The 15446-nt window shown below is 25.5% G+C and overlaps 1 protein-coding gene across 2 annotated transcripts; it reads right to left on the bottom strand.

Moving 5' to 3' along the window:
• Positions 1–3950: 3950 nt before the first annotated feature.
• On the bottom strand, positions 3951–15416 carry LOC126907150 (cationic amino acid transporter 2-like). Of its 2 annotated transcripts, none has more exons than XM_050688247.1 (14): positions 15117–15416; positions 13664–13889; positions 12678–12806; positions 12301–12456; positions 11698–11802; positions 11478–11633; positions 10808–10932; positions 10656–10753; positions 7412–7551; positions 7240–7342; positions 7043–7185; positions 4599–4765; positions 4426–4534; positions 3951–4187 (listed from the first exon to the last, which is right to left on the bottom strand). In XM_050688247.1, exons 1-14 carry the CDS (start codon positions 15138–15140, stop codon positions 4090–4092), a joined length of 1779 nt encoding a protein of 592 aa, XP_050544204.1. In that variant the 5' UTR covers positions 15141–15416; the 3' UTR covers positions 3951–4089. The 2 variants fall into 2 exon arrangements, with proteins under 2 accessions (XP_050544204.1, XP_050544205.1); XM_050688248.1 differs by lacking the exon at positions 15117–15416 and adding an exon at positions 13492–13601 and having other exon boundaries at positions 13664–13791.
• Positions 15417–15446: the final 30 nt, after the last annotated feature.

The following is a 15446-nucleotide window of genomic DNA, read 5'->3' as shown; positions in this document are numbered from 1 at the left end:
ACAATATTTGAAAAATAGTTTGTGATTTCTTTTAGTTTCTAGTTACTCAATTTATCAGTAATAAAATATTTCTTATCCTTAATATCTTATAAGGATATCAAGCTTATATTTTCAAAAGGCAATATACAAAATTAACTAATTTATTTATTATATAGGGTGTTCAGTAATTAAGGACACGAGTTTCTACTGTTCTCATTGTTTGTGAGAATTAATCTATTTTCTTAGAAGCGGAAGAACTCCTTAAACAAGGACACAAGATATGTAAAAGTACCTTGCAGAGAGAAAAGAGTAAATTTATGAATAAATTATTAAGTAGTACCGAACAGGATTATTTGATGATTAGGATGCCAATATTTTTTATGGATATTAAGAAGTATAGAAAATGTATTTCTATATTGAAGCCATTATGAATGTAGATGGAAGGATATTGATAGATCCTGGTGAAAAAGTAGCTAGGTGAATAAAATACTTTAAGAATCAACTTAATGGGGAAGTACCTGAGAACCTAAAATCTAGATGGAGTTAATCAGGAGATAGGCGAAATAACTATAAATGAAACCAAAATAGCAATCAACAGCCTGTAAAATTAGATGACACCTGGTACCTATGGTATTCAGCCAAACCACTGAAATATGGAGACGAGACACTATATAAAAATTACTCATGAATTGTGCTTGACTATATGGAAGAAAAATAAACTTCCGGAGGATTGGAACAAAGCTATTATTATAGCATTAAATAAAAAAGAAAACAAATAAGCGTGTAAGAACTACAGATGAATCGCCCTTTTGAATACAGCGTATAAGATGTTTGCTAGGGTGTTATTGAACAAACCATTGCAAAAGAGTAAGTATGAAATATTAGGAAAGAAATATGAATTTCGACAAAATTTAATGAAAGTATTTATTGATTTGAAAAAGACATACAATAATATATATATTAGAGCAGCTATGTTATGGCTGAATTTTGGTTTCCAGTAAAATTAACCATTAACAAAAGTGTATTTGAAAGGTACAAAGTACCAGATATTGGTTGAACAATTCACATCCGAAGAATTTAGAATAAGAAGTTATTATACGCCTAGAAGTTATTCTCGCCTAGCTATTTATTGTAAAAGTTAAAAGAGATTATAAAAAGTGTTAATGAGGTGATAATAGATATGGGCTAAGGGTTGGTATATGAAAGCCAGATTAGCTAGGGTTGTCGATCATCTAAACTTAATTCGAGACAGCAAAAAAACTATAATTTCATCTTTAAATTTTATTATGATTTATTGACTTTTATTAAAATTAAATTTAAGAATAGTAATGATAATTTATAGACGGTTGATAACGTTAACATTGATAAATGACAAATATATAGTAAGTTAAGCACACAACAAATTTAATTAATGTAAATGTATAATACCCTTTTGAGGACACTTAATTAGAGCACCTAATTTACAATTTCTTTGTTTTTAGGTTCGAGTGCAGAATTTGGTTTAATTTAATTTGTGGTCTTATAAACATTTTAATAAAGCCAAATTATGATAATCACTTAAATTTCACTAATAATAGCTTATGTCTATGACAAAATAATAACAATGTATTTAGTAGGCTTATGATGAAATAATAAATATTAATTATTACTAAAAACTTATCTTACTACTATAAAACATTTTTTAAAAATTATAAATGTCTACTTGTGCAAAGTATTTTTTTAGCTTCGATGCCAAGCTGAGAAGGTATGGTTTTACTATGATGTGTTTTTTTTTTGTCTGTTACCACTTTTTCTCAGCTCTCATTAAACCGATTTCTTTCAATGGTACGTCAAAAGATCACAAATCATATCTAATTGAAGAAATTACCCTCAAAATTTGAAAAAATTTTCATCGTTCCCCGTAAATGGGGAAACCTCCAAAAAAATTACAAATTTAAAAATCGCTAATTTTCAGAATTTTTAAAATTTTTTTTACTTAAAATTGAACAAATCAATATAATTCTTTTTTATAGATGCATAATGTTTTTACCTTTCATTGGGTATATTTTTTTTATAAATCTGACCCTTTATCTGCCCACAGGGAAGATTCAAAATGACAAATTTTTCACAAAAAATTGACTTTTTCAACTTAAATTTTGAAAGTGTTCCGGAAAGTCTGACACTTTTATATATACCTTAAATTAAAGCTAATGTAATGTACTTTATTATGGAAAAAAAAAAAAAATTTCGGTATTTATTTTGTCTTCACGCTAAAAATGGCTATCGAATGCTATTTTTGTGTTAAAATTCTCGATTTTATTTTTTACATTTTTAACTTTATAATGCTATAACTTATTGAAAAGTGTATGGATCAAAACAATGTTTTATAAGAAATAATATTTATATCCCTTTTTAATTCGATATACTCTATCTTAATCAGGATATTAATAAGGATCTAGCAGTTTATGAAGCTTTTGGAATAATCCACTAATTTTTTAAAATTAAACACTATCTAAAGATTTGCATCGAAGCGTTTTTTTTTATAGTGATTTTAATCACTGTCAGATATCATTATACTTGATCCAACTATGCCACGTCACCACTGTGCTACGACCCCCCTGTGATGGGGTTTTTTATTATTGTTTTTTATATAAAATAATTATAAGGCACACAATTGTTTTAAAGAAACGTTGTTAACAAAAGACGAACTCACCCACATAGGAATGAAATATTTCTAAAATATTCCTAGAATATTTTGAAATATTCTCACAATGTTTTCTGAATATACTTTGGCAGCGAATATTACATTCTTACAATATTTTAAAGGTATATTTCTAAAATATTATAAAAAAAATATTGTAACAATATTTTGTAAGATGTTTTATGAATATATTAAAAAAATGCAAAAAATAAGACCACTATGCAGATTTAAACCTCGTACTTCAAGGGCTAGAGACTTACCAATTGACCCTTCAGATTGCTACTAATATAAGAGGATAAAATAGTCTATTTAATGTAGTTCAAAAAGTTTTTTGTCTGTTAAGTCATTTTTCCCGTATAAAAAAATTCAAAATAAATGCAACTTAATATTCAATTTATATTGGATTCATATAATTTTTTTGAAAATCGTCGATTTCATCACCACGATCTCTCCTTGTAAGTTAGAAATTTACCTATATTGTTGGTAATATAAAAATATATTATAACTATAATTAAAAAACTTTTTTAAGATTTTAAGTTTCACAGGGCTATAATACGATATCATCGCGCTGATAAAACTAAAAAAATTGGCCTGCAAAATATAGCAACAAGGGTTTTTTTTACTGTACCTGACTTACCTAGCTTAATTGAATTAGGTTAATTAAAATTGATACTAATTAAAGAAAACGTCTGTTTACTTATTAAGGATTTAGGAATATGTATATATAATACATAAGTATTATATAACTAGATACCAATAACATCCAAGGGTGTAACTAAAGGGAGGCAAGAGGATGGCTTGTCTCTCTTAAGTTTCCACAGTTGGCCAACAAGATATATATTTATAATATTTAAACAATTATATTGATAATATATTCAACAAATATTTCGAGTTAAATAATCTATATTTATTCTAATTAATATATTTTCATAATATTTATAAGCAAATATTTAAAAAGATATTTTTTAAGCACATTGTAGAAATATTTTTAGTGTAATATTCGGTAACCACCCGTCCCGGAGTATCTATGGTTAAAATATCTCTTCTTTTGGGGAAGCCACTAAGGCCCTTAATAGGCTTATAAAACATTAAAAAAAAAAAAATATATATATATATAACAACCACCAGTAACCACACTAATGATATACTATGTACCTAACATGCCTGATGTTCGTGAGTATTGAAATATTATATTTATAGGTCTTATATAGTGGAATAAAAGGTGCAGACAAACTTAATATAAATATATATTGTAAAATAAAACTTATAAAAAATAAAATAAATTCATGAATCACAAGACACAGGATGCACTGTCCGAATTTATTGGCTAATCAATAGAATATATATATATATATAGGATCATCACAATAGCATTTAACACGTGTGTATATTTAATTAATGAACTTTTTCTGCTGCATAGTTCAAAATAACTAGTAATTTGACACTAATTCATTTCTATTTTTTTCAGCTATCGTTTTCTTACCTTCCAAACTGTTTTTCATTCCATAAAAAAAATATATTAGTAGTCCTAAAACATAAATAAATCCAATAAAATGTTTTTAAGAACTTAAATAAACGGCTATTAATTATATACCCTGTAATCACAAATAAAAAATTAGGTATTAGTGAATCTCATTTTTTATAAAAAATTATATAAAATATTTTTACGAGTAAAGTTTACAAATAATATATAAATGTTCACACTGTAAACATTATTCAGATGTTCTATATACATATATTAAATATCATTGATAAAGAATACTCACCACATGTTAACCATACTGAGAATCGTATCCAAGTTTTGTAATCTAATAATATCATCAAATATACATTAAATAGTATACTTAAACATGGCACAAGAGGCACTAATGGCACCTATGGTAAAATAAAAATTGCTTATTAGATTAAAAATGATCGTACATAAGTTTAAAGATATAACCTTAAAGGGGAGATTTTCTTTCGCTTGTGGAAGCCTTGACATTAACAAAATTGACATAATAATTATACCTAGAGCACAATAGAATAGAATAATGAATAATACTCGTTCACTAAAGTTAATGACTTCTAAACTAGCTAGGCTGATACCAAAAACTATCGATGCAAAACCTGAAAAAATGTTATATTAATAAAATCGCCCTAAAAGATTTTAGGACAGTAACTAAAAAATTTAGGAGGAATGAAGAAAGTTATCTATCATTAGGTTTTATGAATAAAAATGATAATACTCAGTGCGTTATATGCAGAAAAGTTTTACCAAATAGCTTTATGGCTCGAGCTAAAATCGTCGTGGCACAGTGGTGACGTGGCATAGTTGGATCATTTATAATGATATCTGACAGTGATTAAAATCACTATAAAAAAAAACGCTTTGATGCAAATCTTTAGATACTGTTTAATTTTAAAAAAATTGTGGATTATTCCAAAAGCTACATGATCTGCTATTTCCTTATTAATATCCTGATTAAGATAGAGTATATCGAATTAAAAAGAGATATAAATATTATTTCTTATAAAACATTGTTTTGATCCATACACTTTTCAATATGTTATAGCATTATAAAGTTAAAAATGTAAAAAATAAAATCGAGAATTTTAACACAAAAATAGCATTCGATAGCCATTTTTACCGTGAAGACAAAATAAATACCGAAATTTTTTTTTTTTCCATAATAAAGTACATTACATTAGCTTTAATTTAAGGTTTATATAAAAGTGTCAGACCTTCCGGAACATTTTCAAAAGTTAAGTTGAAAAAGTTAATTTTTTGTGAAAAAGTTGTCATTTTTAATCTTCCCTGTGGGCGGATAAAGGGTCAGATTTATAAAAAAAATATACCCAATGAAAGGTAAAAATATTATGCATCTATAAAAAAGAATTATATTGATTTGTTCAATTTTAAGTAAACAAATTTTAAAAATTCCGAAAATTAGCGATTTTTAAATTTTATGAGAGCTGAGAAAAAGTGGTAACAGATAAAAAAAAAAACACATCATAGTAAAACCATACCTTCTCAGCTTCGCATCGAACCTAAAATGTAGAATTCTTTATTCGAAAACTATAAAAACAATAAACTTTATGGTTTAAACCACAAAAATCGTAAATGATAAAGCGCAACCAAGGCATCTTTTTTAGTCAGCTCTCAGATATCTCAACGCGGTGAAACTTACTCAATTGCTGAATGTCTTATAAAACCTTATACTATAGAGATGGTAAAATGTATGTTAGATGAAAAATTGGCAAAAGAATTATATAATATTCCATTGTCGAATGACACGGTAGCTAAGCGTATCATTGATTTAGCAGCCAATATGCAGAATGATCTTATTTGTCGTCTCAAATTGTGCAAATTTGCCTTACAAATGGACAAGTTTAACGATGTTGCTGGCCTTGCAATATTAATTGTCATCGTTAGTTATCAGCACGAAAACATATTTTTAGAGGATCTTCTATTATGCAAATCTCTACCAACACGTACTACTGGAGTTGAAATATTGGGTCTTGTAAATTCTTTTCTCAAAAAAAATAAAACACAATGGAGAAACTGCGTTGATATCTGTACTAATGGAGCAAAAGCTATGACTGGTATAATTAATGGAGCTGTACAGTTTATTAAAATATTGCCAAAACTGTTCTAGTAGCCACTGTATGATAAATAGGCAGACACTTGTAGCAAAAAAGTTACCTATAATTTTTAGAAAGCTCTTGATGAGGTCGTAAAAATAAATAATTTCAAAAAATTTTGAACTCTTTAAAATTGTTTATTCTAAATCTACGTGAGAACATGGGAAGTGTACATACTTTTCTTCTCTTACATACTGAGGTCAGGTGGTTATCTCGAGGAAAGACACCATCTCGTATTTTTAAATTAAGAGACGAGGTGCATGCCTTTTTTTTGGAACACAATTTCGAATTAAAAAATTGATTTCTTGATCTAATTTGGCTACTTAAAATCGTCTATTTAGACGACATTTTTACAAAGATCAATGAGCTTAATTTCACACTTCAGGGTAGATAAGTAAATAATTGTACTGCTCACAAAAAAAATCATGCTTTTCAAAAAATTGGATTTTTTAAAAATTTGTATGAGCTCTAAAAAGTTTGATTGTTTTCCAACAACTAAAAGTTTTTCAGAAGAGGAAGAGTTTGAAATAAATCAATTTTCACTGATAAATCCGAATTTTATGCTTTTTTAAAGTTTATTTTAATCAAAAGTTCATATGGTATTTCATGGAATCGGGCGTCCTAGAATTGGTTCAATCCAATTTTATAAATGCACAAAGTCTCGAATACTACATATTATTTAAATCCGGAAAATTTTTCCCATACCCCCTATGAATTTTAGTTACTATAAAAATATGTATATAGCTATAAAAAATTACATACTAAAAGTCATGATTAATATCCTGGATAAATATTGAGTACTTGAATTAGGCAATTTTTGCTTCGAGAAAACAACCCACATATTAGAGGATTTTAGATTTTTTTTTTCTTCAGTCATTTCACATGGTAAACAATTATCTTGATAGCTGAAATAAAATTATAATGAATAAAAATATAGAATAATATTACAAATAACTAACCGTAGTATCAGAATACAAATACAAACTATTGTATAAGCTTGAAAAGTTCCAATAGATACCATATCAATTAATTGCTCCAAATTAAATATAGCTGCTACACTACCTGTAATATATATTAAATAGTATATATAGTTAATTATAGTTTCAAATTTACTGAACAAAAAATATTAACCGGAAAAAAGCCCGCATAGTAATGTAGAGATCACCGGAGTTTTAGTTGTTGAATTAACTTTTGATAAAATTGAATATAGAAGACCGTCGCTAGACATTGAATATAATATTCGCGGTAGCGGAAAAAGACTTCCTAATAAACTGAAAATAAAAGTTTCAAATATATTCCATGAATTGATTTATAAAGCAGGTCAATGAATATGCAGTGAAATAAATATTTTTAATATCTAGGTTGAGTAACAAATATCCAATAAATTTTGATTCAATTATCATCATTTTTCTAAAATTTTATTTTTTAATTATTATTATCTTCTTAGACTACATTCAAAACAAATTGTTTCTCACTAATAAAAAAAAAATTATATATTTTTTGTTAAATATTGAAATAGCCATTTTTAGATTTTTTCTTACAACAAATATCTATGGGTAGATAATAATTTTAGGACATGTTACTCATGAAGTTATAAGTATTTTAATACATGAAGTAATATGGATATGAAATGTGAGCGAAGTAGGGGAATGTGAGGGAAGACAGGGATGTTAACATTTGCAAATCCATAATTATTTTAAATTCTTATTATTTTTTTAAATACATTCTTAATTTTATGGATACAATATTTAACTCATACCAATAGTAGAGTTATAAATATTTATTTCATTACTAAATTTAAGTGTGATTAAAATTAATAAAATTTAAAAATGTCATTTGTCCATAATTGGTTACATAATATAAAACATATTTAAATAAAATATGAAAATATAAATATTTATATAATCCATAATTTTTATTTAAATTAATGTATTTTTTAAATTTAGTTTGTGATTTTTTTTAGTTTCTAGCTACTCAATTTATTAGCTATAAAATATTTCTTATTATCATCCCTAATAATTATAATTATAAGGATATCAACTTAAAATTTTTAAAAGGAAACATACAAAATTAACTAGCTTATTTATTAGATAATGTTGTAATTAATAAAAGGACTGTTCAACAACTTTTGGGCCAGTATTTTGTAAGTTATAAATAACTTAAAAACATTACTGAAGGTAAAGCGCAGGCGCAACTATTTTTATCACTAGTCATTTCTAAGCCTTACTCATTTCGCCGCCTCGATATAAAAATCTTAATAATTTCTGAAATATTGATGCACAAGTTATTATCGGACAGTCTTTTTATTAATTACTTCATTATAGAGTGTTCAGTAAGTAAAAAAATGGGTTTCTATTGTTTTCATTATTTATAACAATCGACCTGTTTCCTTTGTTATCATTTTTGTATTAGTTTTCTTTGTATAATGGCAGCGGAAAAATAATTTGTTTGTTTCTTTGAATTTGAATTTCTTTGAATAAAATTTGTTCCTTGAACAAAAATGCAAGATATGTAAAAGGACTTTACAGAGAGAAAACTCTCTGTATAATAAATTAGTTGATTAATTATGTATGTTCCTATTTGAAAAATAAAGTTAACACTATTATTAAATATAAAGGATGAACATAAAAAAATATTTTATATTAGATATATATATATATATATATATGTAACAAAAGCCAAAAAAAAGTTATTATTTAAGAAAAATCTAATAGTTAGCATTAAAAGAATTGTTCCGTGTACATAGCATATCCATATATTATAAGAGTCTAATCAAATTTTTTTTAATAGAACCATACATTTTCACTACTTTACAAAATAGAAAATTATGCAATTTAGAAAATAATTGGTCTAACAACTTTTGAACCAGTAATTTGGAAGTTATTAGCATTTTATAGTGAACCTTGTTTTATAGTGAATTTTATAGAGATCTAAGTGTTCTTATTTTTATCAATATTTATTTTTCGCATTTAAAGATGGTACTAAAAACTCATCTAGGTTATATTTCGGTAAAACTATACAGTAATACTTGTATATACCCATCAGTTAGTTAAATTTAAAAAAATTGGCAATAATCTCCTTTTATTTCAATGTATGTTGAAACAATAGGCTACCCAATAACTTAAAAGTTATTACCATTATTATACTTAGGCATAAAAAATATCTAATGTTAATATAATTAATTTCCAGTCTATAATTAAAAATGTTGATAATTTCCTAAATATTGATTCAAAAGTTGTTATTGATCAGTCATTTTCTTAATTAGAAAATTTTTTTTATTGTATGCTAGGTAAAATTGTATGTTTAAAAAAATATAAAGAAATAGAGCTGGACCTAAAAAATATTTGATGATTGATGAAGACGTATACAAAACTAAAAAAAGTCAAACAATATTCCCGAAATTATTTGTATTTTGTGAATTATTGAATGGGTTACGATAAAGTAATCACCTATATCTTATATTTAACTGAATATTATCAATATACATTTTTATTAGAATCGAATATACCAAAAGATTCATCAAATATGTATGAAAAATGTCTAAAACAATATAAACAATTGTTTTTGTATATTTATATCATGTTATAATAATATTATAAGAAAATTAGCTGCTATTTTATCAGGATGAAATAGCAACTGATTTGACTTAAAGCCTTGTGTCACCTGAAAGTTTCAACAGTGTCACTCACTTTACCTTCATAATGAGGTAGCATTAGGTCGGCATCTAGTGTAAAAATTCTGTTAAATCATTTTAAAGTAGAGCCGATCCCAAATATTTGGGTAGATGCTAAAAGGAGATAACAATTAAAATGTAGACGTGATGTGAGAAATCGCTCTTGCGTGGACCTTAGTTATTCATGTGTATTGTTATTTTTTACTATTATTTTGATAGTTGAATGGACAAATGTTGTTATTATAGTTATAGTTAGTATTTTAATGCATTATAATGCAATAAAATGTCATTATAGTAATTTGAATTTACTGTTATAAAAGTGTTAGTATAAAAAAAATGATAGTGGACTCGGCAAGAAGGGGTCATCTAATTATATATTGATAATTTATTTTAGCTTCGATACGAGGTTAAATATAGTAACTCATTTCAATTAAACCATTTAAATAGTTAACAATTAAAAATAATATTGAGAATTTTTTTTAGTTTCTATTAAATACGTTTTTTTAAAAAATAATTAATTATAAGATATATAATCCTATATATATATATATTATATATTCATTCCTTATATTTAATAGATTTCAAAATGTATAGTTAATATTTATAAATTGTTTAATATGACTGTAATACTTAAAATACTTATAATGAAAATATAACTAGTAAGTAGTGATTTTAACCACATAGTTATAAAATTCAACAAACCTTGCACACAACGCAAATATAGCACCTCCTAAAACAACGCATTTAAGAACAGGTAAATCCAAATTGTTATACAGTGTTGGTAATGGTGCATCGGGATCCTATATAAAATAAATTTATCAAAAATTTATTGGTAATTAATATAATATAATTACTTGATCGTAGTAAGGCCACATTAATGTGAGCACTGTAGCTACACCACAATATGCTAATGTAATGATAACAAGCGTAGTAACAATTGCTATAGGTATATCCTTCTTCGGGTTTCTCGTTTCCTCTCCTAAAAAGTTTTATATTTTATGACATCAAATTGAAGTAACTATTTGGCTTGATGTCTATTAGCAAAAAAGTTTTTATAAATATAACTTTATTTGAATTGTCAAGTTATACTCAAAAGAAAGTAAAAGATTTTCATAAATAAATAATATTTATGAGATAGTAATGAAAAGATCTAGTTACTAGGCTAATATTTAGCCAAAGTTTAATTTTTCTTAAAGGAATTATTTAATTTCAAGTAAAATAAATAACATATATTACAAACAAGTTCATATTAGGCATTTTATGTTAACTTTTCAAGATAGCTTGAGTACTGAAAATACAATTTTTTTTATGAATATACAAAAAATGAGAGTATCATAATAAAAATTTTCTTTTTGAACTTAAACATATTTAGTACTGTATGAAAAATTACCCCGCAGTTAATTACTATTATAATATTGTAATAATACAATATCGATATCGAAATTATACTACAAGAATTACTGATTTCAATATTATATTGTAATTTTATAACAGTTGTCAATCATCAATTATAATTAAGTTTACCAGTTGTTGCAATACAGTCGAAACCTATAAATGCAGCAAAACATTTAGCAGCACCAGCAGCTACGCCAGCCCAGCCAAATGGTAAAAATCCACCTTCGCCTCCCTTAACACCGATCGGAATTTGAGTTTTGCTTATTGACCAATTAGAGTAATTTGCTAGAATTAATGAATATATATTGTAAATTTATGATATAATTTTTTATAAATGTGAAAACTTTACCATTGAAGAATCCAGAAACAATGACTAGGCATATCGTTAGTAAATTTACAATAGTAAAAATATTATTAACTAGCGAAGATTCACGAACACCCCATGCCACTAGCACTAGAATGAAAAAACTGTTGTTTTAATAAAAGCAGTAATTTAGTTTCAATAAAAACTAAATACCTAATCATAATTTAAACTAGGAATTTTTTTACTATTCGGGTCCTAGTAATTTGTAATGCTATTGTTAAATTGTTAAAATATAGTTATAGGTTTGGTTTACGACCAACCTGTATATCATAGTTGTATATTGAAGATTTAATATAGTAAGTAAATATTATTCCAATGCATATTTTCCAAAAGACAAACCATGCGAAGAAATAAAGAAATAAAAGAATTAATAATAAAAGAAAAGACATTAAAGAAATGTGACAAACTTTTATTGAAGTTATTGATGAAAAAATTTCAGATTTTTATAGTTTTGAATCGATGTTTATCCTAAGATATTTCCCATCCCTAGACAAAATTGTATAGAATTTAATATAATATAGAGGGTCTATAGATTCGCTACAGTATGCATTTATCTATACTTTTTAATTATTTATAATGTATCCTTACTTGTAGTAATAAATATAATAAAAAATGATATAAAATCTGGATATTCAGATAAAAAGCTTATGTTTATTGGCATAAATTCTAACATGAAAATTTTGTATGGATTTCCAAGTAAAGTGTCAACATAATTACTCATCGCTTTAGCCACAGCAGCAACGGCTGAAATAAAATAAAAATTTTAATGAAGTTTTTTAAAAAATACAAAATAATAAATAAAATTAGTAATAAAACGGATTAATATAGTTATATTTTTAAGCATTGAAATAATTTCATCATTGTTTAATTGAAAATGCATTTTATTTATTATACGCAGGATATTATACACTATTATAAATATAAGAAGTAAAAGTCATTTTTTACTAATGAATATAATACTTTACCTATAAGGTGTTCACTAAGTAAATTCCAACCAATTACAAATGCAGTAAATTCACCAACTGTCACATAGCTATAAATATAAGCAGATCCAGCTTTTGGGACACGACCAGCAAACTCAGCATAACATAATCCTAAATAAAAATTAATAACTTTTTAGAAACATTTTTACTTAAATTTAACTAAATTTAGTTTACATTTTTATTCAATACTAAAATATATAAAAAATATTTAACTCAAAAGCTATAAAAATTATTAAAAAAAAATTGTGAATACGTATTTTGGGGAAAGTGTTACTATTATTAACGCTGAAAACATACTGACATGCCGACCTAAAAATACTTCCTTATAAACCCTTGTTCTTTATCAATTAGTGATGTTATCACTACTTGCTGTTATCATATAGTCATTGTTACATTTTACTCTAGTTTCATAATGAATTATTTAGTGGTCCAAAATCCCAATTAATTAAATTATTCTCATTTTTAAATTTTACTATTGCTTCCCTTATAATTAGTTTTTTCTAACTATTTACGTTCTTTATAAATATATATTTTATTAATCGAAATAATCGATTAAAAGCTGCTATTTTGGGTGGCCAACAATGGTTCAAATTGTTCTGAATATACTCGAACGTGAGTGTGTTTTTTCGAAATTATTTAGTCTTTCCCTATTTTTTTAATTAATACAAAAATTCATAAATTTTCCATCTACTTTCTGTACGTGAGTTTGATTGATGGATAAAATGAATTTAAATGTTGTATGAAAACCTCCATATTAAAATCTTTGTTTATTACTACAAAAATATCATCTACATACCTAACCCAAATTTTTGGAAAACCGCCATAAGTGTTTTTTTAAAATAAATATGGTGATAGCGGATTTCCTATTGCTGTGCCCTCAATTTGTTCATAAAATTTATTTTGAAACTGAAAAAAATTTTGACCCATGCATAAATTTTTTTATTAATCAAATTGTGCTTTGCGTTTACCAGAAAAAGCAGAAACAACGGCAGCTATAATAAAGGATAAAACAACAGCTGGACCTGCTACTGATTTTGTTACAGAACCAGCTAATACATATACACCACATCCTAACGTAGAACCTATACCAAGAGCAGTTAAATCAACAAAATTCAAAGCTCGTTTAAGTTTTTCAGTGCTTGGTTCATCAGTGTCAGTCTTTTTCCTCGTTAAAGCTTGTTTTAAAGTTGTACTCTAAAATAACAAAAAAATATGTAAAAATAAAAATGTATTAAATGACGTTATAAAAACGTTTAATAACATTATTAAACGTTATGAAACATGAAAAAATACAATGATTAAGAAAGTGTGGAGGTAATAGTCATATTTTATGAAGCGGTATATTTAAGTTACACATGGAGGTCAGGATCTCATTGGCCTCCCCTGGCTTTGCCATTACTCATTAATTATATATTAAATTAAAGAAAAAATTGGAAATTTTTAAGTTATAAATAAACAATTTTTATTGAAATTTTACAGATTCACATCGAAGCGTTTTATTAATGTGATGTTAATCGCCGTCAAATATCATTTATACTTGCTGCATCCAATGTGTGTTAGAGTTTTTTATTATTGGGAATTTTTTATCCCCACTACTGAATTAACTCATTTTAACTTTTAACGGTAGAGTGTGTGGACTTTTTCTTTGTATATAATTTAACGTTGTTTATAATATGTATATGTATGTGTGTTATTTTCGTGAATATTAATAAACCCACTACTTGTACATTCATAAATCGTGATAATTTTTTATTATTTCAAATGAAGATAAAACACAAAAATGTTCATTTGTCTTGTTACAAAATTATATAAGAATTTAGATACAAATTACTTAAGAAATTCATTCAGTTTGTATCTAAATAAATTTTTCATAACAATTTCATGAATTAACACTATCGATTGATTTTTAAAAATTAAATTTCGTGATTAAATGCATAGTAGTAAAATAATTTAAGCTTTTCTGATATATTTAAACATTTTACCAAAAAGGAATAGTTTAAAATTATCCCATGGATTTGTTTTGATTACAATATAGTGCTCTATTTTAAAAGAAATACAGAGTGAGCACTTATATCTATGGAATCTAAGGAAAAAGTCAACATTAATGATTATTTGAAATTAAATAAACAAGTTGAATTTTTTATTAGTTTTTAATTTCATAACATGAAAAATCATTTTAATTCAATAAAAAAAACTAATCTAAGAAAAATTAGTTAGGATTAAGATTCACCATAATATAATCATATAAAATAGACTGAATTGTTATGCCATTAGTATTATTTTTTACAAAATTAATAATAATTAAAATAATTTAAGAGTATATTATAATTCTAAATCTATACTCAGTCAATTAATAAAAAATTAGTTATTGGAATTTCAATACATTTTTAAAATAAAAATAAAGGTAATTATAATATTTACCCATTGAAAATATTGATTCCTCATAATATTGTATGATCTTAATGAAACCTGTTGCTGAATTACAATTGAGATGAAACTAAGTACTCAACTTAAAATATTTTTAACAAAAATGCACTAGAATTAAACAAAAGTTAATTTTCAAAAATGTTATTTCAATACATGTACTAATTGCATTTGTCAACTTCGTTGTATTATTGATTCTTCAAAAATAAATCACCACCATCGTTTAAGGTTGCAACACCTTAAAATTTCCCACCTTTTACTGTCAGCACAAGCGTTTACTGTCGCCCAAGTCATTATACTAATTCTAGTATTAGTACAATACAATTT

The sequence above is a fragment of the Daktulosphaira vitifoliae genome, unplaced genomic scaffold (genome assembly GCF_025091365.1).
Source record: "Daktulosphaira vitifoliae isolate Bord-2020 unplaced genomic scaffold, ASM2509136v1 Scaffold_5, whole genome shotgun sequence".
Lineage (NCBI taxonomy): Eukaryota > Metazoa > Arthropoda > Insecta > Hemiptera > Phylloxeridae > Daktulosphaira > Daktulosphaira vitifoliae.
The sequence above is the reverse complement of the archived record's forward strand: the minus strand, read 5'-3'. Positions and strand labels throughout refer to the sequence as shown.

Bases quoted from the DNA above. Each gene is read 5' to 3' on its own strand.
- LOC126907150 (XM_050688247.1), bottom strand. From the start codon at position 15,140: ATGAGGAATCAATATTTTCAATGG. The intron at 11,634-11,697 runs GTAAAGTTTTCA...CATTAATTCTAG, and splicing joins TGTTTCTGGATTCTTCAATG to CAAATTACTCTAATTGGTCA. The intron at 10,933-11,477 runs GTAAACTTAATT...AAAACTTTTTAG, and splicing joins CGACTGTATTGCAACAACTG to GAGAGGAAACGAGAAACCCG.